Genomic DNA, 21,963 nt, shown 5'->3' on the forward strand with positions numbered 1-21,963 from the left:
TGTGGCGGCCGCCGCTGAGTATAAAAGGGGCCTAAGATACAATATTTCTTAGTTAGCTATTATGGTTACTGTAAACAGCAATTTTTTTGTGTATTCAATTAAACTGTTTTCCTGCCTGTGGGCACTTTCATTTAGTAATAATGGTAAAGATTTAAAAATATAGTGACTTTCTGCAAAAGCAAAAAGGTAAATACTCAACGACACCTCGAATGTCGTAAAACTGAGACTTTCAAAGGGAAAATAATAGCACATCATGATGAAAAATAGAGCTAGTTTTATTTTAGTCAGTACTATTTAGTTATGTACAAACATTACCTTACATTTACTAAAATCATGACAAACCTACAGAAACTAAGCAGAATTCAAAATCTGTAAAATAAATTTAATATCACCATAAACTAAACAAGCAATAATGAGAATTTTAAAAACAACAACAAATTTATAGGCAAGAGAGACACACTCATACATAACATTTAAACATTTTGTACTATTAAAAATATTTACAAACAGAGGAGAAATATATAGTTCCCTAAATCTACAACATAAAGTACATCTTCTGGCACATAAGACCAAACTAGAGTATCCGTAAACAAAATTAAGATATAGGCTACCTTCTTTAAAAATTGAGTAACTGTTGAGTATTTTCATTAATGGCTGTGTACTGACACGAGTTTTAGGTTTTGAAAAGGCAATATTATTGAGCACCAAACATTTCTGATAGAATCATTACTGTCATCATCATAATCATTAATATCTGTATTGTATTTAATTGTTTATAAAGTTTTTAATTTCAGTAATGCAGTAGTCAAATTTATTCTCTTTTACTTTTAGACATTGAAAGCGTGGTGGACACTTGTCCAAACTAAAAACACCAACAATGTTTGAAGTTAAAAAGTACTCTATTATTTTAGTAACATTATCTGAATTGTTCAAACAAACTAATAAAATAACTATTCCGCTAATAACGTCTTACTATTAACAGCAAGCATTACAAATTAGCAGTACCTCGGTAATACAATTACTTAGAATGTGATTATTTTTGTAACGCAAGAACTGCAATTCAAACAAGTAAAATAACGCTGATCCTTTTTCCCTATTAACAGCGGACAGCATGAAATAATTTAATACCTTGGTATCTGATTATTTTTGTAACATCATCTGAACTTTTAAACGAGGGAAATAAGCTGATCCTGTCTTCATATTAACGGCGACCGGCTGTAAAGTCCTTAATAAAAATGTTTTATATCAATATTACCAAAAAACTAAGGAAAGTTCCTGACTATTATTGCATAGGTACAGTGGAACCTCGATAACAAGACCCTTAATAACAAGTCTCCCTTGATAACAAGGGTCGTTTAAAAGCCCCTTGAAATGATTTTACTCCTAATCACATGTTATTGCAGACCTTAAAAACAAGTCCACATTGATTATAACCTTATTTAATAACTCCCATGATATTCTTAGTATCTAGGTTCTACTGTATGTTCCATCTCTGGTTTGTTTTTGTGGCTGTGAACAAAGCGGCGAGATTGAGCGGAGTACACAAGTCACTCACGGGTGGCCTTCTGAACCAAATGGATCCAAACAAAAGGAAGTCTACAGTACAAAACTTTTGATTTAATCCTAAAAGAAAAAAAAACAATACCTGGATATTAACCAGGATGATTTCTAAAAGGATGATTTCAAATTTCTTTATGCAAACATTACTTGATTTTAGAGGATCCTAACTTCTAGACTAGACAGAAATAGGCCTTGACAATACAACCAGCTTTATACCGTTTACTTAATACCAACACCTGTATTAAACTTCTTTGCTGACAAAATGTATGAACGAGTGTTAACAAAATGGTGAACATTACATAAATAAATCAAATGTAGTGTGTGTATCTGACCCCCTATGCATTAAAGGATTGCTGAAAAAGTGGAGTATAAAAAATATCAAGTTAAGCAATTAGTATAATATAAATAGGCCTAGCTATGGATTTGTATCCCTAGGCACAAAAGGTTTTAGAATATGTTCAAGTTTGTTTACTATGCATAAAATGCTACTAGAGTACTTAATATACAACATTTTTTAAGTGTTTCAGCCAGTATTTAAACATTTAATTAACTTGATGATTGTAATTTAATTTCAATTTATTCATTCAAATGCATACAGTTACGTCACTTCTGGCACATGGTAACATATTGAAGTCGGCAGTTTTAGTGGATCAATGAAGGCTTAAATATTTCACCCAAACCAACATAGTTAAGCGAAAGCATAAACCCACAATTTAAAAATGGCTTAAGAGTTAACATTTAAGTTTTTTACTTTAGTAAAACCATTGACTATTGGATACTGAAGTAAACATCCCATCTACATTGACCAGCTGTCGCAATATTTATTTAAAAAAGAACATTGCTGAGCGAGCCAGTCACAAAATGCGCTAGTGTCTAATATTCTATTTTCAACCTAATTATGTTGCTGACATAGTTGACGGCTCATTACAGTTTCTATAGCTCACAATAAGTCGTTGCATCAGTTTTACTTGGTATTCTAAGAAATTAGTCATTTAAATCAGCACAATCTGTCCGTGGCTCACATCAACTATGACAATTTTGAAAAAAAAACAGGCAAAAACTTTTAAAACAGGGATGGAATATCTAGTTTTATAAATAGTTAAATGTAAAACCTAATTGCATACAATGTAAAGAAAATAGCATAGACTACTTACATTTATGCTTCACATAAAATAATATTACAACAGTCTTAAAATCGTCCTTTATAACTAAGTTACTTAAATCTACCAATAGTATTAATATCAGTTGTATGGCACCCTGTAAAAAATGAGACGTTTACAAAAACTATGTGTATAGTCAAACAACAGAACTGACAATTGAATTTGTTGAATAAAATTAAACAGTCGAGGTTGAAAATAATTTGTGGCTAGCTAGACAAAGGAGGGCAAGTACACATATACTTACTTGCCCCCCTTCGTCTTACAAGCCACGAATTCATGACCGTGTCTGGCCAGTATTTAATAGAACTCTGGAAATAGGCCAATTATCAAAATAGGATGGACCATTTTATTTGTTGTTGCAAACACATTTAGGTTGTAGTTTTGTTGCTGATATCATTTTGGTATATAAAATAACTAACAACTACCCACATCAACATTTTGAGCTCAAAGATACAAAAGTAAGTGATAACCATCATAAATTGAATTGTACCAGTTAAAAAATTCAGTTTCTTGGCATTAGTATTAATCACATAGGATAACAATAATTACATTGCTAGACACTAAGTAACAAGAAATAATTATATTTACAGTTTCTGTAGCCCTTTACTGTACAAGGAAGGAGTCAACTTCAGTTTCAAACTTGACAACAGGTTGTGTGATATATGAAATCAATTCATAAGCTTTACACATACAAATCGGTTATTGTAATATCAAAAGTTAATATTGCACATCTGGATATGTATGTAGATGTAAAAGTAAAACTAAAACTATATTCCTGTTTTGAATACGAACAAAAAGTTGGGGGGATTATGGAAGCTGTTCTGGAGATAACTTCTTTAGAAAAAATATTTATAAATTAGATACCATCAAAAGGTAAAATACCGAAAATGTTAATTTTTCATCAAAGAGAATGCAGCTTTAGAAGCTTTCATAGGAAGTTAAGTTGTACACCTTATCTGATGTAGTAGTCTTTGATTTCCAAAATGACAGTAGAACTCCTAATAATATTCACAAATCCAACTTGGTGAAAAACTTAAAAAGTTAGCTGTTTTTGAACGACATGCTTTTAGGCGAGGTGTTATTATTCACGTAGATTATTGTGGGCTTCACTCACCTTTATTTTTGTCTGTGATGTCCGGGACTCGTCAAAACACACATAAATACACATATATAAAACACAAAATCGTCCACGGCATCAAAGTCCGACGTTTCGCGGAACTCAAAAAAACGTTCCGCTTCTTCAGGGTAGAAATATACTATTTTTAGCCCGCACACGGGTTGAACGCCTAACCACGACTGCCGGATCAGCTGAGCTTGGAGGAGGACGGGCGGGGGCGGGGGATATTCATATTAATGATAAAAAAGGAGTGTAGTGGTTTTTTTGAGTTCCGCGAAACGTCGGACTTTGATGCCGTGGACGATTTTGTGTGTTATTTATGTGTGTTTATGTGTGTTTTGACGAGTCCCGGACATCACAGACAAAAATAAAGGTGAGTGAAGCCCACAATAATCTACGTGAAGTTAGCTGTTGTAATGGAGTCATGAATTACGGTTACAGATTCGTAAAAAACAAATGAAACAATAATGTATCTTGCTCCTAACAACTTAAAATCTTGTACTACTGGATCTTGATGAAGTCAGGAAAACGTTTTACTTTCACCTTATGAAATCTCTCCATATCATGACTAGACCTTAATAGGTGACCCATACAGTAGATTCCCTCTTCTCCTCGGAACCAAAGCCTGGCCTGATATAGCTTTTTCCAGTTAAACCGATGTCAATAATTTAGAAACCAGTAATTTACATCATTACAATCTGCCGGTATCTCACTTCAATTCTGTCAATTTTTTTATTTAAAAACTGGTGACAGCTTTAACATGGGGATGGAATGTCTAGCTCTATTAAGTCAAAGATATAAGATATGTAATTATTATAAATGCTATTATTATTAAAAAATAACCCAAATATTATGCTTGAATTTAGGAGAGCATTGTATTTAGACACGTAATCACTGGTCTCAAACTTTCCCATCTTTCTCAGAAAGGTCGTTTCAGTACCCATCACTTCCTGCCATCCAGTCCGCTTAAATCCATGTGCTGATAAAAATTGTGCGGGTAAAGAGATGTCACCTCTGCCAAGTGTAGTGGTTAAACCGATTTCCGGTAAAAAATAATCCGAATAAGAGCAAGTCTACTGTAATAGCATTCCCAGTGATTTGCTAGTTTAAAAAGTAAAATCATAGATAAAACATACTCCCTAAGTAGATTTCTCATCCTTTATAAGCTGAAGACAATTATATTGTTAGTTCTGTCCGGTGCACTGTAGAGGTCGTGTTTTGTTTGCAATTTGTTTCTTGTTATTTCAGTCATTTAAAACCTGGTTCAACCAAATAAAACGATCTAATCATATAAACCATAATTCACCCCTTGCTTACATAACTAAACAGTAAAGCACAAATTATGAAATTAACCCTTAAAATAATAGAAACAATATTTCATTGACACCAGAAATTGAATTGAATTAAATTTGATTTTTCTATCAGTGTCACCAAATATGAATTAGACACGATAAACAAGCTAAAAAATGTACAATGGGATGAGAAGTCTACTTGTGTTGGTTAGTCTATGGTAAAATCTTTTTTTTCAGTTTTTCCCCAAAAGATTTTTTTTGGGGAAACTGAATTAATTTATAACTAAAGAGTCACTAACCTTACACCCCAGGAAGTTGATGTTACCAAAAGTCCCTTATTTTAGTAAAACAGTTGAACTAGGTGTTTGATTCCTTGCAAGTCCATAATTCCCGTGATTTTTTTACACTAAAAAATAGTTCATTCCAAGATTAAACCTTAGGAGTTCTACTGTACAACCTCTTCATGATAAGTATTTTTATCATAAACAAATATATCAATCACAGTCAAGTCCTCGTCACTTGTGACTTGTTTTATAAAGTATCGAGATCTAAATGAACTTGTCTGTCGTTGGACGCAAGCTTAACCAAAGTCTTCTTCACCCTCAAGGAAGGTAACCTTACGTTTGGCTTTTGATGCCAACATTCTCGGATTATCTTGCTGATCCCAGCTAACGTCTGTGAACATCAAAACAACAGTAGTTAAAATTAAGTCATGTTTATTTTTTACAAAGTAAGTAAGTTATTTTTTACAAAAGGTTCAGCCTTGTCACAATACTCAGTAGGAAAACATCCCTATAAACTTAATGCCAAGGCCATTTGTACACACAAGTGCTTACATAATAAAATAATGTTGTAAAATAAATGATTTTAATCATTTTACAAGATTTATTTTCAATTAAATAGGTTTATTGTCATTTTTAAATTTGGAAAGAGAGACAAATGTGTTTCTTATGTTTTTATCAAAATAGTGCAATAGTTCATCTGTTTTCAATTTTATTACTAGTTTATTGCTAGTTGGTACTTTTATTTAGAAGTTATTTAACCATCAAGGATTTCAATCAAATCTGGTAACCGGTTTAACCCTTTTTTTAATAGAGGGCCAGGCTTTAAGTAACCATGGGATTGCAGCGCAGCTAGAACAGCTTATTGTGCACCCTCATTCACAGGTCCTCATTCTTTGTCAAATCCCAGGTCCTTTGTGAGCCGTGAGATCCTTTTGACTATGGTGACCCGTTCTTCCCTTTGATCTCCAGTCGATAGGCCAAGGGATCTCATGCGCAGACCTTGTAGGGCTGGGCACATAAATATAACGTGGAATGCTGTCTCCTCCTCCTCTCCACATTTCCTACATAAGAGGCTTTCAACTTGAATTCCCATCTTGTGTAAATGTCCACGGAATACCCAATGGCCTCTAATAAAGCCAACCACCTTCCGCAGGGTCTTCCTACTCAGCCCAAGGCCATCTGCCGCTATCGCACCTGTAGGTGCCAGCAGCATTCTCTTTGACTGTGCATTTCCTTCTGTTCTTTCCCAGTTCCTTGAATGTTCTATGCCCATCCACTGGCGAACAGCTCTCCGTGCTGTGCTGTAAGCAATGCCACACGTCGGCTCTGGACCCACGAGCGGGCTTTCAGCTCCTTTGTTTGCCCACTTGTCAGCTCCCTCATTGCCAGCAAAACCTTTGTGCCCTGGAACCCAACTAAGGATGATCCTGTTGTTCTTTCCCAGGGCTTTCATGGCCTGATGACAGTCCCATACAGCCTTGGAGGTAAAGTCAAAACTGTCAAGTGCCATTAGTGCTGCTTTGCTGTCTGAGTTCATGTATACAGTATGGCCTATAAGACCGCGCTTCAAACACACTCTCGCACACTCAGACAGGGCAACAACTTCTGCCTGGAATACAGTGGCCATTTTTCCCAGGCTTACGCAGAACTGCGCCTTGGGTCTGACTCCATATATTCCAGCCCCCGTGCCCGTTGGCTTTTTCGAGCCATCTGTATACCAAGTGATCCTCCTTTTCATGTATTCAGGTTCACCCTTGTCCCAGGCATCCCTGTCAACAATGTTGACATTGTATGGTTTTTCTAGATCTGTGATCTTCACCAAGTAGTCTGGTAGCATTTCCAAGGTGTTCATCTGCACCTTGACTACAATTCTTGTGTGCTCACTGGAGGCATTATACTTCCAGTTGTCACTGCAAGCCATTCTGTAGGCTGCCATCCTTGCCTCTCCTTTCACAATGATGTCGAGAGGTGGCAGGTTTAGCACTACTTCCAGGGCTGCAGTTGGAGTGCCTTTGTTTAACCCTTAACCCCTTAACCGCGACACACGTGTTATTCCGTGGTAGTGTTCTGTATACGATATGGCGACGCACGGAATATCACGTGCAACAGCCTTGTGGCGTTAACCGCGACGCACGAGTTTAGACGGTTTTGACGTTCTCAGCTGATGCATTTCGTTGAAATTAGTCTTCTGCTAATTTTTTTTCTGGTCATTGACCCAAAGAATAGACAGTCCATTTGGTGCTGCACTCAAGTGTATGTTTCTGGAACTACGTCTACACCACGTGTTCTGCATTGTCAAATGTCAAAGGTCCTACTTGCTAGTTGCTACTGTCGCGTTTAGATGATAACGTCGCATCTTCGTGTTATAATACAAACCCGTTGTTTCTGTTATATCTGTTTTTGATTTTATGTGCAATATTGTGTGTTTTTGTTGATGGTAATAATCAGTGATTGAAATGGCCGATGGCGAACTGTTACGACTCCTGGAACTGCCCAGCTCGGAGTTAGGACCCGGTGAAGACTTATCGGATGATGGCGGATGGATGAGTGATGACGGGGATCTTGACCATGCTAATTTAGATGCGACTCCAGAGATAAGTGATAATGATAATTTTATAGATGATGATTACAATAACCGTAATTTAGATGACATGGGTTCGGAGATAGATGAGCCTGATTCCCCCCCTATGCCTAATAATCCTGGTCCTTCCGCACCTAAACGAGGTCGACGAAATATACCAAACCAAAGTAATAAAAAAGGAAGACAACCTAAACCAAAAACATTTAAACCAAAGAAGAAAAAGAAAAGCCTTAATCCAAAAAGAAAGCCAAAAGAACCTAAATATCCTCACGTATGGAATTCCAATACATTTGTGCCAGTAAATTATGATTATGATACCACAAATAGTGGGGTAGTAGGTAGAGATATGTATCCCGATCCTTGTCGTGAGGTGGATTGTTTTGACAAAATGTTCCCAAATGAGATCTTAGAGTTTATTGTTGAGCAAACAAATAAACACTATGACTTTATTGTTTCGTCACAGGCCCCAACACCCCGTTCAAGGCTCAAAAATTGGCAACCGTTGACTGTGAAGGAGTTAAAAGTTTTTATTGCTGTTTCCATACTAATGGTACACAATAAAAAAATTGTTTTGGAAAATTATTGGTCCACTGATAAATTACAGCAAAATTTTATCCCTAACATCATGCGCCGAGATCGATATTGCACAATATTGCGTCTATTGCATTTCAATGACAACTCTGAGCCAAATCAGTATGGTAAGCTTACCAAAGTCAAACAGCTAATCGATATGTTTAGGCGAACGTTTTCACAGAACTTTATTCCGTTTCGCAATTTATGTATTGACGAAAGTCTTCTATTGTTCAAAGGCAGATTAGCATACAAACAGTTTATCCCCTCCAAAAGAAGTAGGTTTGGGATAAAGACCTATGTTTTGTGCGATTGTGAATCAGGGTATGTTCTTGACGTGATTGTGTACACTGGAAAAGAAACTGAGATATATGACACAGAAAGCAACATGTCTCTCCATTATTTTATCTATTCATTGTGTTTGTCAAGAATTTCAATTTTTTTAATCATATTAGGTTTTTGTTTTATTGTAAAGAGTTTTGGGACTTCAAGATGTTTGTGATAACAGGCTAGAGAGATAAGGAGGACACACACACTGACTGATGGAAGTGATAAGAGTTTGGACTTGATTCCCTTTAGTTTAATGAGCTGCAGACAAGCCATGTCAGGCTTTTGCAGCATGGTGAAAAATGATATGTAAAAATGTGTGTTTCAATTTGTTTCAAATAAATAAATAAATAAATAAATAAATAAATAAATAAATAAAACCTAGGTTTGTCGGGTGCGATTGTCACAACACTTCTCGCACCTTACTTGAACAAAGGCCATTGTTTGTACGTTGATAATTGGTATAGTAGTCCTGATCTGTTTATGTTTTTGCATTTGAACGAAACAAATGCTTGTGGTACAGTTAGATGGGACAGAATTGGCATGCCTGAATTTCAAAAAGAGTTACTAGTTGGTGAACGGGAGGTTGTCAATGATGGGACGAGCATGGTTGTAAGGTGGACAGATAAAAGAGAAGTAATGATGATCACAACAGAACATGACGATAAAGTAGTTGAATCCGGAAAAGTGAACCACGTAACAAAAGAAAAGGTTATGAAGCCAAAATGTGTCCAAGAATATAACTATAGCATGGGCTCCGTAGACCGCACAGATATGATGCTAAGCAATGTTACATGTGTAAGGCGCACCCAAAAGTGGTACAAGAAGCTGTTTTTACATTTTGTGGATCTAGCAATACTAAACTCTCATGCAATATACTTATGTGTAAGTGGCAAGAAACCAACTTTGGCCGAATTTCATCTAGAGCTAGTTCGGCAACTTTTAGAGGAAAACATGGCAGCTCAGACCCACAGTCAAAAAACCGGTGGTCGTCCTTCTCACGGTGATACACCACTAAGATTGACTCAGCGTCATTTCCCGTCATGGCGTCATGTATTCCTTCAACTGAAAAAAAAGAGTATCCCTCACGCCAGTGCTACGTTTGCCGTCACACAACGCGACGTGAACCGGCCAGGCGGGAGTCGCGGTACCAGTGCCAGGATTGCGCGGTTTCCTTGTGCGTAGTGCCGTGCTTCAGGGAATATCATAACCTGAAGAATTTCTAAGAAATGTCAAGGAAACTTTGTACATAGTGTATATATATATATAGATTTCAATATTTACATCCGCTTGTGTGACCAGACAACAGAGTAAAACCCGTACAGTAAGTAAATATGAATAATACAATATTTTATTATTTATTTATTAGTTTATCATTATTAATTATTTATAAAATAAGAAATTAAATCATTATTTACGCTAACATGAAAACTAATACACAGTTTATAATAAAATTTATCATAGTTAATAGCTTTAAAATACGTTTTTAACATATGATTTCTCAGAATGTTAAAAAACCACGAAAAATGTGAAAAAACCCCGCGCTAGGCCATCGGCGAGCGTAATTAAATTGTGCGCCACTGATCGCGTCTGAACCGCGGCGTGCCAACTTCGGCCGCGGTTAAGGGGTTAAGAGACACAGACATTTCAACTTTAAATCTTAACTAGTTTCTAATTTACAATGTAGACCTATTAAAGTCTTCAAAATTTGGAAAGTGGAGAGTCCATTGAAAACACGCAATTGATCATTTTGATTATGACAGAACGGAGATTTGGCCCCAAGGTCCCGGATTTGATTTCTCGCCAATCACCAATGGATGTTGTCCAATTGATAATGCCACCACGGTCTTAGCATGAAGTAATGTGAAAACGGTTCCAGAACAGAGCCAAATGTCCTCCTAGGATGTGAAGATGAGACAACAAAGACTCATTTTCTTAGGGTTTGAAAACTACTTAAGAACAAAAATTATCTCGCAAAAAAAAGGTTTGTGAAAGTACTATGTGATAATTATGCAAGGACTTTAAGAAATTTATCAATGATTTTTAGGGATGGACGAGATTGGATTTTTAGTTTCGAGACGAGACGAGACGAGATTTTTTATTTCTCATAAAATTTCGAGACGAGATCGAGACGGGATTTCCCTTCTCATACACAACGAGAAATGCACGTTCGGAATTGTTACCTGATTTTGTAACATTGTTAGATGACTGTTTAAATACAAAAATAATGATAATAGGCAAGAATATTTACAATCTTTTATTAAAAAACATCAGCATAATAAAATAAATCATAAAATAAAATATTAATTTTTATAAAATAGTTACTTGTTTTGACTTTTTTTATAGTAATAAAACATTCCTCACACTGCTAACACTTAACAAAACTTCTCAAATGTTATTAAAATAATTAAAGTAATATTTACATTTGAAGAATTAATTAAATAAGAACGCCTTCGCAAAGGAAACGCAACTACAACACGCTCCTGTATTGCGGGTATTGCATTGACTTTCTGCAGGCGTTTTTAAATTTTTTTTTTTTTTTTATTCTCGTCTCGATAAAAATCTCGGGCAAAAAGAAATCTCGTCTCGTGTAACGAGATTTAAAATTTCCCGAAAATTTCCCGAAATTTCGAGACTTGACCATCCCTAATGATTTTCAAGCTTCACAATTTAAAAAAATTACCTTAGCCTATTTTGATATTTACAGTTGTGTTTTTTTAGACATATCCAAAATAAAAACCAAATATCCTACTCACCGGATCAGAAGCCCATCTGTTGGGAATGGCAGGCCGTTGCTGGTCTACACACACGACTTTGCGCATGTCCTCAAAGCTGGGGTCGTTGGGGACTGCGTCGTAAAACGGGGGTTTGTAGTCTTCAACCACTCCATTACACAGAGTTCGGCGGCCGATCTCCCACAGAACGAGCCCTACAGCGTACATGTCTGCGCGGCGCAGCGCTTCAAAACACTGCATATTTATCCTGCAAACAAATACAAAAACTTATCAGTTTGAATGTATTTGTAGATTTTTTAGATTAAGCGTACCATTAGATGTGAAGGTGTTTGATTGATAAATGATTGTTTTTAATACATTTGTAAATTTGAATTTCATTTGTTTATTTAACAGTTTATGATAACTTGATGACTTTATTCTTGAATAAAATATTACCTTTGATTATGTTAAAGTTGTAACCAGTTTTAGAATAAAAACATAGTTAAATTGAGACACAGATTATCATTTGTTGATTGACATTGCTATTTGTCTAATACGCTACACAAACTTTGCCCTAGACACCAGTGACCAAATTGAATGTTTCCAAGTTTATTTCAATGTGTTGTAAAGAACTGTGTATCTGATAGTTTTTACTCACGTCTCATCCAACACCTCGGGAGCCATGTATCGCTTGGTGCCGACCCGTGGGTTTGGTGCCATGTCTAGAGCTCCAGTGGCCTGGGTGTGGGTCACGGCCAGACCAAAGTCAGCAATAACACAAGTGCCGTTGTTCTTCACCAGCACGTTCTTGCTCTTTATATCTCTGTGGGCGATTGCTGGTTTTCCCTGCAAAATAATCATTCAGGTTATCAATATTTTCTGTAACAATGTAGGCTATTACAACTTTGTTTTCTATTGTAGTGGATACAAGAAACCTGAACAATTAGGCATCTTTAATTTCTTTGAGAACTTGCAATCTATTTTTAAAAAATCCCGTGGTAAGTATGTTCATGAATATATTAGCCTTAACGATTTTATTTTAACTATTCATACTTACTTTCTGTATAATTCAATGGACATAATTCTGTATGTTTAATGAAACAGAGGGCAGCAACAAAAAAAATATTTTTTATTTAACAAACATAAAATATTTGCTTGACTACTAAACAAACCATTTAAATTACACCTAAAGACTCGGTGTAGGCTATTGTATTTTATAATTGTTTAGTTTTTATGAAAGATGGATTTCTACGTGATTTTAGTTCATTTGTAATTTTATTACATGATTTTAAACACACCTGTCAGACAATAATGTTCATTGAATCGGCCAACAGAGTATCCGTCTCTAGATAATTAAATGTAAACACCTAAATGATGTGTTTAATTAACCAAAATTGATTATAACATAATTTTGGAATCTATGTTAAGAAAAAATAAAACGATGGTTCCCATTCTCAGTTTTTCTTGCCATAACTACTTTCTTGATTAATTTTTCCGACAAAATGTAAAAAAAGTATTCACATTATTAATATTCGTACAAAGTTAAGTTTTTCCTAATTAGTGAAATCATAGGCAAGTACCTATAAGGCCACAGTACACACAATTATAGAACATTATAGACATTATAGAATTTCAGATTTCTTCCAAGGAAGAACTTTGTCAAGTGTGGACAAAAAAGTATACACTTGTGGTAAAGTGCACCAGGGGACAACATTTTTAATGTTTTATTTGTGTGTACTAAGGCTTACCTAGACTTTTTCTAATGTAAGCTAACTACTAACTCTTTACTCTAAAAATCACAACCCTAGCCAAGAGTCTTCCCTTTAAACAACTCAACCCATTTAAAAACTTTCAGTCTATTCCACACTATTAGTTCTGAAAACAGTAGACTATCAAGGATAACTAAATAACCTACAACAGCTAACACATTTTTACAAAGGCCTACCTGAGTTCCGAATATCTCCGAGTGCAGATGGACCAGTCCATTGATCATTGACAGACACAGTTTCATCATCTGGTGGTGAGTGAGTGTCGCGCGGTTGAGGTGGTCGTACAGAGAGCCGAGTGCATGGTAGTGAGTGATGAGCCATAGTTGTGTGCAAGAATTGCGGGACGTCATGTCAGACCCGATGTAGCCGAGGATGTTCTCGTGACGCAGCAGTACAGTGCTACAGACACAACGAGAATGATGGTTTAATTTTGCCAATAGATAGGGTTCCAAGCACTAAGTATACAGACCAATTTTAGTCTTTGAGAAAAACCAACTTAAATTGGTCTTCGACCTTTGAATTGGTGAAAATATTGACTTGTGTGTTGAATGCATAGGTGTTCAGTTGAATCGTAACCGCAGAAGGATTGCTTTTTTCACATTCAAAATGTCAGCCAGTATTTTCATCAGTTCAACATTCATACTCTTCCTTAGGTTTACAAGGCTGGTATTGAAATTGAATGAAGATGCTTGTTTATGGAGGCAAGGTTAGGACATGATGATTCATTTTTAGCTTACTTCTAAATAAATAAAAATTATGAACCATCATTCCGTGTTTTTCAGAGTGCAATTTTAAACTGGATAAATGTATAGGAACAGAAGCAGCACAACAGCAAGTTGACCCACAAATTACTAATGAAAAGAACACTGCAAAGCAATGATAAGAATAGGAGTTAGGTATGTATACACTTCAACACAAAATTTTCAATCCTCACGTATCCACTGCATTATGATCGTAACAGCAGATGAATAAAACCTCTCGTGATTCACTTTTAATCACACCCTGTCTCTTCAACCAACAGCAAAGTATCAGTGTGAATTCTAAAAATCAATTTCCCAAGCTTCCCTTGAAAACATAGTAACAATTCTACCCTAACACAAGGTGTTAAAAGTTGTATTCAAGCTAGCTAATTTTTCTTTTTGTGAAAGTTAAGGGTTTCATTTGCTTAAACATAATTTGCTGCTTTAAAAAAATAATAACATGTTGACACAACTGATGGTAACTATATAAAATAACAAATTTGCCTTATCATTTTTTTTAAGGCAAGTTACCTATAAATCTCTGTTTCTCTACTCCAAGACGCTTCATCACGGGAGAAGAATATCTTGACAGCGACATTCTCGCCATGCCAGATGCCTCGCCACACCTCACCGTATCGGCCCTTGCCTATACACTCCGCCAGAGAGATCTGCTTGGCCAGAGTACGCTGGATCAACAGCGGCAGACCCGAGCCTGAGCCTGAGGTTAGCGACTGCTCCAGATATTCCTACAGTTAAAGATTCATCATCAATCAAATGTATATTCAATGGGGTTCACACAGGTTACAAAATAAAGTTCCAGGACATTATGGTGAGTTTCATGATATTCAAAGTATAAGCACTAATAAATCTCTTTTTTTCAGATCGTAAGGAAATGCCCAGCCATGAAAGGCTGATGACAATAATAATTGGATCTCAGCCATCAATAAACCTGATGGTCTACCATACAAATAATAGAGCCTACCAAGAAACTTTAACGTTCTCTCTCATTAGTTCTAGACCTATCCAGGTCTCAAAATGTCACGACGCAGATGTAAGCTGTTTTTGTACAGTTATACTTGCACGTGTGTATCGTTGGTAGTGAAGGTTTTTTTATGTCCCTAAAAATCAATAGGCCTATGTCAGAAATCATTGTTGAAAATGTTAGTGGAAAATTTGCAGTGTTTCAATTAACTTTGCTTTTAAACTTTGTTCTTTTGTTATACATGTAAAGTTTATCCATTTTACGTTTAATTGGGGGAACAATCCTTTACTTCATCCACTGATATTTGATATGATTAAAGATCTTTATACAACAGAAATTTCACAGCACATTACAAGAGGAACTGACAAAAACCAACTTCTAAGCCTAATTACCCGCAGCGTGGTGTCCCCAGCAGCAGTGGCCCGCAGCATGTCATCACTGGGGCAGTAACTCTCTGGGTCCGAGTGGAGCGACCGGGCCGCCATGAGCCGCTTGCGGTGACGTCTACGCATCAACAGAATCACCACTGAGCCGAGAGTGCCCAACACCACGATGGGGCCCAGTATTGCCAACGTCAACTTCCAAATGTACACCGAGTGGTCGGAATAGACTGGCACCTCATCTGTAAATACACGTTTGTGAGTTAATTGGTTGTACTGCAACACTGCTTGCTAACTATCTACTAAAACTAAATATAGTTTGTTTTATCCATGGGTTGTACTATCCAAAGGATTATCTCAACCTAGATATAGCCAGAAAAAAAATATCTTTAGGCCTAAGCTTTAATAACTGTTGGCATTTTCTATTATAGCATGAACAGTGTTGTAGGTGCTGAATCTCTAGCAGCTTTGACTATCATCAGAACTAGATCATTCCATTCTCATGTAAAAGTTGTGGTCCTTTTAATAATGAAAGTGGACGTAGTTGGGTTGAGCCACCGGCAGATTAATGTCAATTATCGATTTCTGTTGAACCTCCTCACTTCATAGCAAGCCTCTAGCTTAAAAAACGCTCAGGTGCTATAAAAACTATACTATCTTTTATCTTACCATAGTTTATAAAAATATCAATGAACAAGAGAGGAATTCCTACAGATGCACTTAATGAGTGATTCAGCTACCTACATAATAATTAAAAACATTACTACAGCTGGTCCATATAGGTGACATGTATACTTCAATATACAAATGTCAATGGTAGTAATAAGAGTTAGCCTAACGTCCAACCTGGATATATGATTGGTGGCAGGAGAGGAAAGCTGCCGTTGTTGCAGAAGTCGCCGACACAACAGTCAATGGCATACTGTCCGCCAGTGTGACGCTTGGTGTGTCCGTGATGGTGATGATGTTGAGTAGAACAGTACAGAGGTACCTGCTCTTGCTGTGTCGTACAGCCGCGAGATACTCGCTCCTGGCCATTAGAGTCTCGCACTCGGGACTTCCAGCACTGTATAAATGAAGTAGACATAGATTTTGAGGAAACAATTTTCTATATGCATCTACATTGAACTATCAGTAAAAATAAATTTTAACTTTAACACATAACCTCATGAAATCCGGGTTTTGCTAGATCTCATAAGCCCACACATCAGTTGACTCACTATTGATTGCTGCAGAGATGTCATTTAGAGTTTCGAACCACAAAATATAGGCTACCGGTACCAAATAAAAGAGTATAATTTTCCAAACGTGCCAATACCAAACAAGACATCATTTCTTCTTCTACGATTATATTTTTAGCACTGAAAATTCAAACTAATATTTGCATAATCACATAACCTTATTTATGAGATCTACCTACCTACATAGAAACTGATGATTAATTTAGGATCATCGGGATTTCGGATTAGGATACAGTATTTTTGGCTTTAACGCCTGATTTTCATCTTTACTGTTTTCCATATAAAAAGGTAGAACATGACGCTTTAAAAAGATCACATATACATCACAACGGGAAATTCATGCAGGATAAAACAGGATTTTTCATTATAAAATAGGATTTTTTTACCTACTAAGCGGGATTTTTGTTTTAGGCATGTGGAAACACTGATTAAGATGTGGATTAAGTGATGTTCCATTTAGCCCACATAACATAGTTTGATATAGGCTAGCCTAGTTGAAATGTACCTATAAGAAATTTTCCTTTGATAATGAATTAGGTTAAATAACAGTGGTGCGAATAAGAAATGCTAATAACTTAAATCTATACAGCATCAACAACCTTCAGTTGTTCACGTATTTAAGTAGGCCTAGTCCTGTTTTAGCCTTGTAATATTGTCAATTATCCCCCCCCCCCCTCCCCGAAGTAACAGAATGAGAGACATGGCCCAGTTGAGGAGAGTTGCAACCTACTGTTAATACCTACTGCATTAAGGTTGCTGAGCAGTATTAAGATTACCTGTAAAGCGTTGTAACAGGGTGGTCCCTCTCGACAATCTGGCGGCTCACAAGAATAACATTTATACTTTTTCACGGGAATCTTAGAATATGCTTTAATCATCTGATCGTGGAGTTTATTGCGTAGGTCTATGTCTCCTGTGTCATCCTGCAGATTCTCCTCCGGAGAGTCTGCTTCATTTTCTATCAGATGATTTTGTGGAAGACCCAAGTCACCTGAAAAAATGTGGTAACGTAAAATATTTAGCAGCAAATTGTGAGGTAAAAGAACCTTCTGCATGTTCTATAGGCTACCTCAAAATTGTCTTTGGGTCAAGAGGTGTTTTGTTTTGAGCAATTAGCTCCTAGCATATATTCATCTCGTTAACTTGAGTATCATAGCCCTGATTTCCTGGTTATTCCTAAGTAATTAGGTTACTTGCAAAAATGCTGATAGGCCTATTGATCAACAAATAAATTAACAAACGTTAACAAACATACCTACCATGTAAAAACCAACAAGCCTATTCAAATTAACTTAGTAGGCCTAGGTTACTTAGGCCTATGTAGCTTCCACCAGGTTCACACGAGCGTAAGTTATGGCCACAGCGGTCGAGCCGCGATCTAGTTTGGTGTCACACACTATCGCCAGGCCCCGCTTCTAAGCCAAGTGTCATAGCAGTACATGTAGCCACATGAGAAGTTTCACATTGATAAACTTAATAACAAATTGAAACATATCGGCTGACAACTACGATAAGAATACAGTATATAAATATTGTTCAGTATCAACAAACAATTTTAAAATACATTATATTGAAATGAAACTGTTCTAAACTAACCTAGGCTAACTAACCAAACTTGCTGTAACATTTCAAAATTGTGTTTGATAGCCTATTCCCCATAAGTCTTTTCTGTTAATGTATCAAACGGAATATTGAAACGGTAACTTAGCCTAAGTTACATCAAGTTTGGTAAGCTATGTTTGGTTCTAGATTAGAATAGTGTCATTTCCTAAACCAATATATATAGGCTAGGTAGGCTATCTATTATTTTTGCCTAAACAAGGTTAATTCTTAACTTAATTTGTAAAAAATGCGTTTGAACTTTGAAGATATTAAAACACCGTGAGGAATATTCAAATAAGCCCTAATCGAAACCGCCATGCCACAATGTTTTTGTAGTGTTGTAAATAGGCGATTAGCTTTGTATAAATTTGTATACCTATATAAGAATAGTAATTAATTGACGCAATCTATCTGATAATGTCGGTCAAGGATGAAGACATCAAGTATCAAGTAAACTAATTAAGTGCCTATCAAGTAAGTAACAGAAGGGATACGGATCGTGAAGTAAAACAAAAATATCGATATAGGCCTATCGAAAAAAAATCATCGATAACTTAATAATGAATGTTCCCTTTAACCCCTTAACCGCCGTCTAAGTAGCCTAGTCAAAATCCGCCATTGCCACTTATTTTTGCCGTTTTTTGACGATTTTTACTTGTGATTTAAAAAATTGTACCAGTTGTTTTTTTTAAAGAAAATAGTTATCAATATTGTTTGTAGACATCTTCAAAAACATTAAGCTTTAACGATACTAAAATTTGAGATTGGGGGGGGGGTGGGGTTCGGGGGTTTCTTGAGTTAGGCCTATAATAAAAATTAGGCCTACAATAAAGTCTACAACTCTAATAAATCGTCATCCTCAAGCATGTCACCAGCCATTACGACTAATATTTACTACTCATTCAACACTAGGCTACCAAGTAAATAACCACCAAAAATCACAATTATAATGACATGCATAATGTACGTTACAAGCATTTACGTAAGCTTCCGCAAGCACGAGTTTTACTGAAACTACGAACGGAACGGATCGGGACCATTACTGACCTATAATACCACTAAAATCCACCAGATTGCAGCACTAGTCAAGCAGCACTGTCAACAACTTGTTTACGTACGTATATCAGAGATAAGGCGGGAAGTGAGCTGTTAAAAATCAAACACAACAGCTGATTACGTCAACACGAGATAACTCGTACGTGGCGGTTGCTCTGAAAACTAGTATCGCCCGGCATATCTCGTGCGTGGCGGTTAAGGGGTTAACAGGAAAGTAAACTTATCCTATTTTCATCCCACACTGTACGGTAAATAAAACATGTGGTTGGAATTTCTTCCATTTTTTTTATTTTCCGTTTATTTCCCAATATTTTTGTTATTTTGGGTAAAAATTTGTTATCAGCATGGCAACCCATAAGGCCCATGTTAATGTTTTATATCTTTAAAATTCTTTTGATAGGCTATGCTTATTTTTGGCCTATTTTAATTTAATATATAGGCCTAAAGCGATTCTGCACATCTTGGCTAACTTACTGGAAATATCTTTCTAAGTTACGTAGCCTATGCAGTAACTTTAAAAAGTTAGGTAGGCCTAGCCTATGCAAAGGATTCTCCCTGTGATGCACACAAGCTGAGAAAAAGTTTTTGAGAAACATGCTTGCCTATTAATATATAGGATGGATAAATGAATGACTAAACTAAAGCCTAGGATGAAGTTAATATGATGACTTTGTAAGGCAATGAGCCTAGGCTAGACTAACTTCAGTCAAGGTAAAAATAAATCATTTGAAAAGGCTGAATCTCAATCAAAGGTTCAGTTGTAAGGTTCAGTTTGTAGAACCTGAAATGTATTCATAGGGCGAAAATTGGGTTGTAGCCTATAGCCTATTACAATGTGTTGTAAATTAGAAATTGTTTAGGCCTATTTAATTTACTTAGCCTATCCTACAAGAAAGTTTATGCCCAGACACAAAAGTAGACTATGACGTACACAATAACGAAACTAAAGTTATTCGCATCTTTGTACATAACTAATAGGTGTTAGGGATTAGAACAAAATTATTTAGTGCAATACTTACAAACAATTCCTCGGATAAATATCAATAAATTAAATAATAACAAGACCGACCCAGCAAGAGCCATTTTCTAATACTTTACATTTTTTTAAGGTTTTATTTCTGTCTGAATCTGAATCTTTTTTCGCCCATCGGTATCGCTGCCACAAAAACAGTGTGACCACCAACAAGCCACAAATAATCTTAGGCCAGGCGCACACAGGCGATTTTGAGTCGCGCAACAGTTGCCCGACTAAAATGTTCAACATTGTTTTAAATTGGAGTGCGCACACGAAGGAAACAGTCTGGGGACAGTCGCGCAACTGTTGCAACCGATTCCCGGACCCAATTTGCCAGCGACTGCTCTGCGACTGAATTGTTGCGGGACTATCGCTCCAGGTTTGGTATCCATTGAAACGAGTGTAGATGCGCACACATGCAACTAAATAGTCGCTGTGTCGCTCAGTCTCACCCCAGGAGTTCAACTACTCGTGGCCAGAACTGTCACTAGTGTTTGCTCTCTTGTTGTGTGAAGTTTTTAGAAAATTACAAGTATGAGTGTGCGTGATGAGGATGTCGAACAATCAATTGATGAAGTTGAGAAGACGCCGACTATATTTAAAGTCATTGAAACTGTCCTTTCACAAGTCGCTCACTATATATGGGATGAACCCAGTATCTTCTCTTTTCTTTCGCGCGCGAAACTTCAGCAACAAAGCACATACTACGGCTGTATCATTTAAATCCATTCGGAACGCTGTAACGAATGTATTTCCAACACGTCTCAAGACTATATCCGCGACTAAAAAGTTGCCTGTGTGCGCACTCCAGCTCAACTGTCGCTAGACTTCAGAGTCTCCGAGAGAGTTGCGCAACAGTCCCCCGATTAGTCGGGCAACTGTTGCCCAACTCAAAATCGCCTGTGTGCGCCTGGCCTTACTAATATTATAAACTAGGTGAAACCCGTCGAAATCGACGGTTACTTTCCAGGCTTACGATAATTAATCTAACTGCGATAAATTGAGTGAAATTATACATATTTTGAGCATTTAGCATTGTTTGAATATTAATGAGTGTAAAAACAATAATGCCATTAATTGCGTTAGTTAGTAAATATTTTTGATCATTCCACGAATAAAATATTTCCCATACTGTACGTTATCGGAGTTGTGAGTATGCTATCTGGTATCTCTTCCTTTGGAAAAACCTTTAAATAGGTACCTAGTATTGAAATCGTTTTGGCGGATCTTTTGTAGTTAAACACTCCCGTGATTTCATCAGTGTTATGCAAATTAATCTATGATTTTATTTGAAAAAAAAAAATCTCTTTGTTGGGAAGACACGTTCTAACTTCAAAGGGAGGTACATCTGTTACAGTGCAAGTTTGATTTTTCCTTCGTCACGTCGCGTAAGTTCATATCGTACTTCTGTGCCAATGAATAACCCTCTAGCACAGTTTTAAGAAATTGGTTGTGAGGTTACTGTTAAAGCTGGCATTCCTTGACATGGGGGATGTCAGTTAGTTGTCTCAGCCTTATCAGTTACATCAAGTTGTCAATATAATCTCTCTACGGAATGTTAGGTGTAGTTGAA

At 36.5% G+C, this 21,963-nt stretch overlaps 1 protein-coding gene across 1 annotated transcript; it reads right to left on the bottom strand.

The window, feature by feature from the left end:
- Positions 1-257: 257 nt before the first annotated feature.
- LOC128993963 (activin receptor type-1) lies at positions 258-20,488 on the bottom strand. Its single transcript, XM_054418108.1, has 9 exons — positions 20,395-20,488; positions 17,494-17,708; positions 16,323-16,542; positions 15,489-15,718; positions 14,646-14,860; positions 13,551-13,773; positions 12,264-12,451; positions 11,648-11,873; positions 258-5,804 (listed from the first exon to the last, which is right to left on the bottom strand). The coding sequence occupies exons 1-9, from the start codon at positions 20,456-20,458 to the stop codon at positions 5,661-5,663; spliced, it is 1,725 nt and encodes a 574-aa protein (XP_054274083.1). The 5' UTR covers positions 20,459-20,488; the 3' UTR covers positions 258-5,660.
- Positions 20,489-21,963: the final 1,475 nt, after the last annotated feature.

The sequence above is a fragment of the Macrosteles quadrilineatus genome, unplaced genomic scaffold (assembly GCF_028750875.1).
Source record: "Macrosteles quadrilineatus isolate MER2022 unplaced genomic scaffold, UCM_ALF_1.0 Scaffold_5__1_contigs__length_97177068, whole genome shotgun sequence".
In the NCBI taxonomy this organism is placed as follows: domain Eukaryota; kingdom Metazoa; phylum Arthropoda; class Insecta; order Hemiptera; family Cicadellidae; genus Macrosteles; species Macrosteles quadrilineatus.

Bases quoted from the DNA above. Each gene is read 5' to 3' on its own strand.
- LOC128993963 (XM_054418108.1), bottom strand. From the start codon at position 20,458: ATGGCTCTTGCTGGGTCGGTCTTGTTATTATTTAATTTATTGATATTT. The intron at 16,543-17,493 runs GTAATCTTAATA...TCATTTATACAG, and splicing joins CCTGTTACAACGCTTTACAG to TGCTGGAAGTCCCGAGTGCG. The intron at 15,719-16,322 runs GTTGGACGTTAG...GTGTATTTACAG, and splicing joins GCCACCAATCATATATCCAG to ATGAGGTGCCAGTCTATTCC.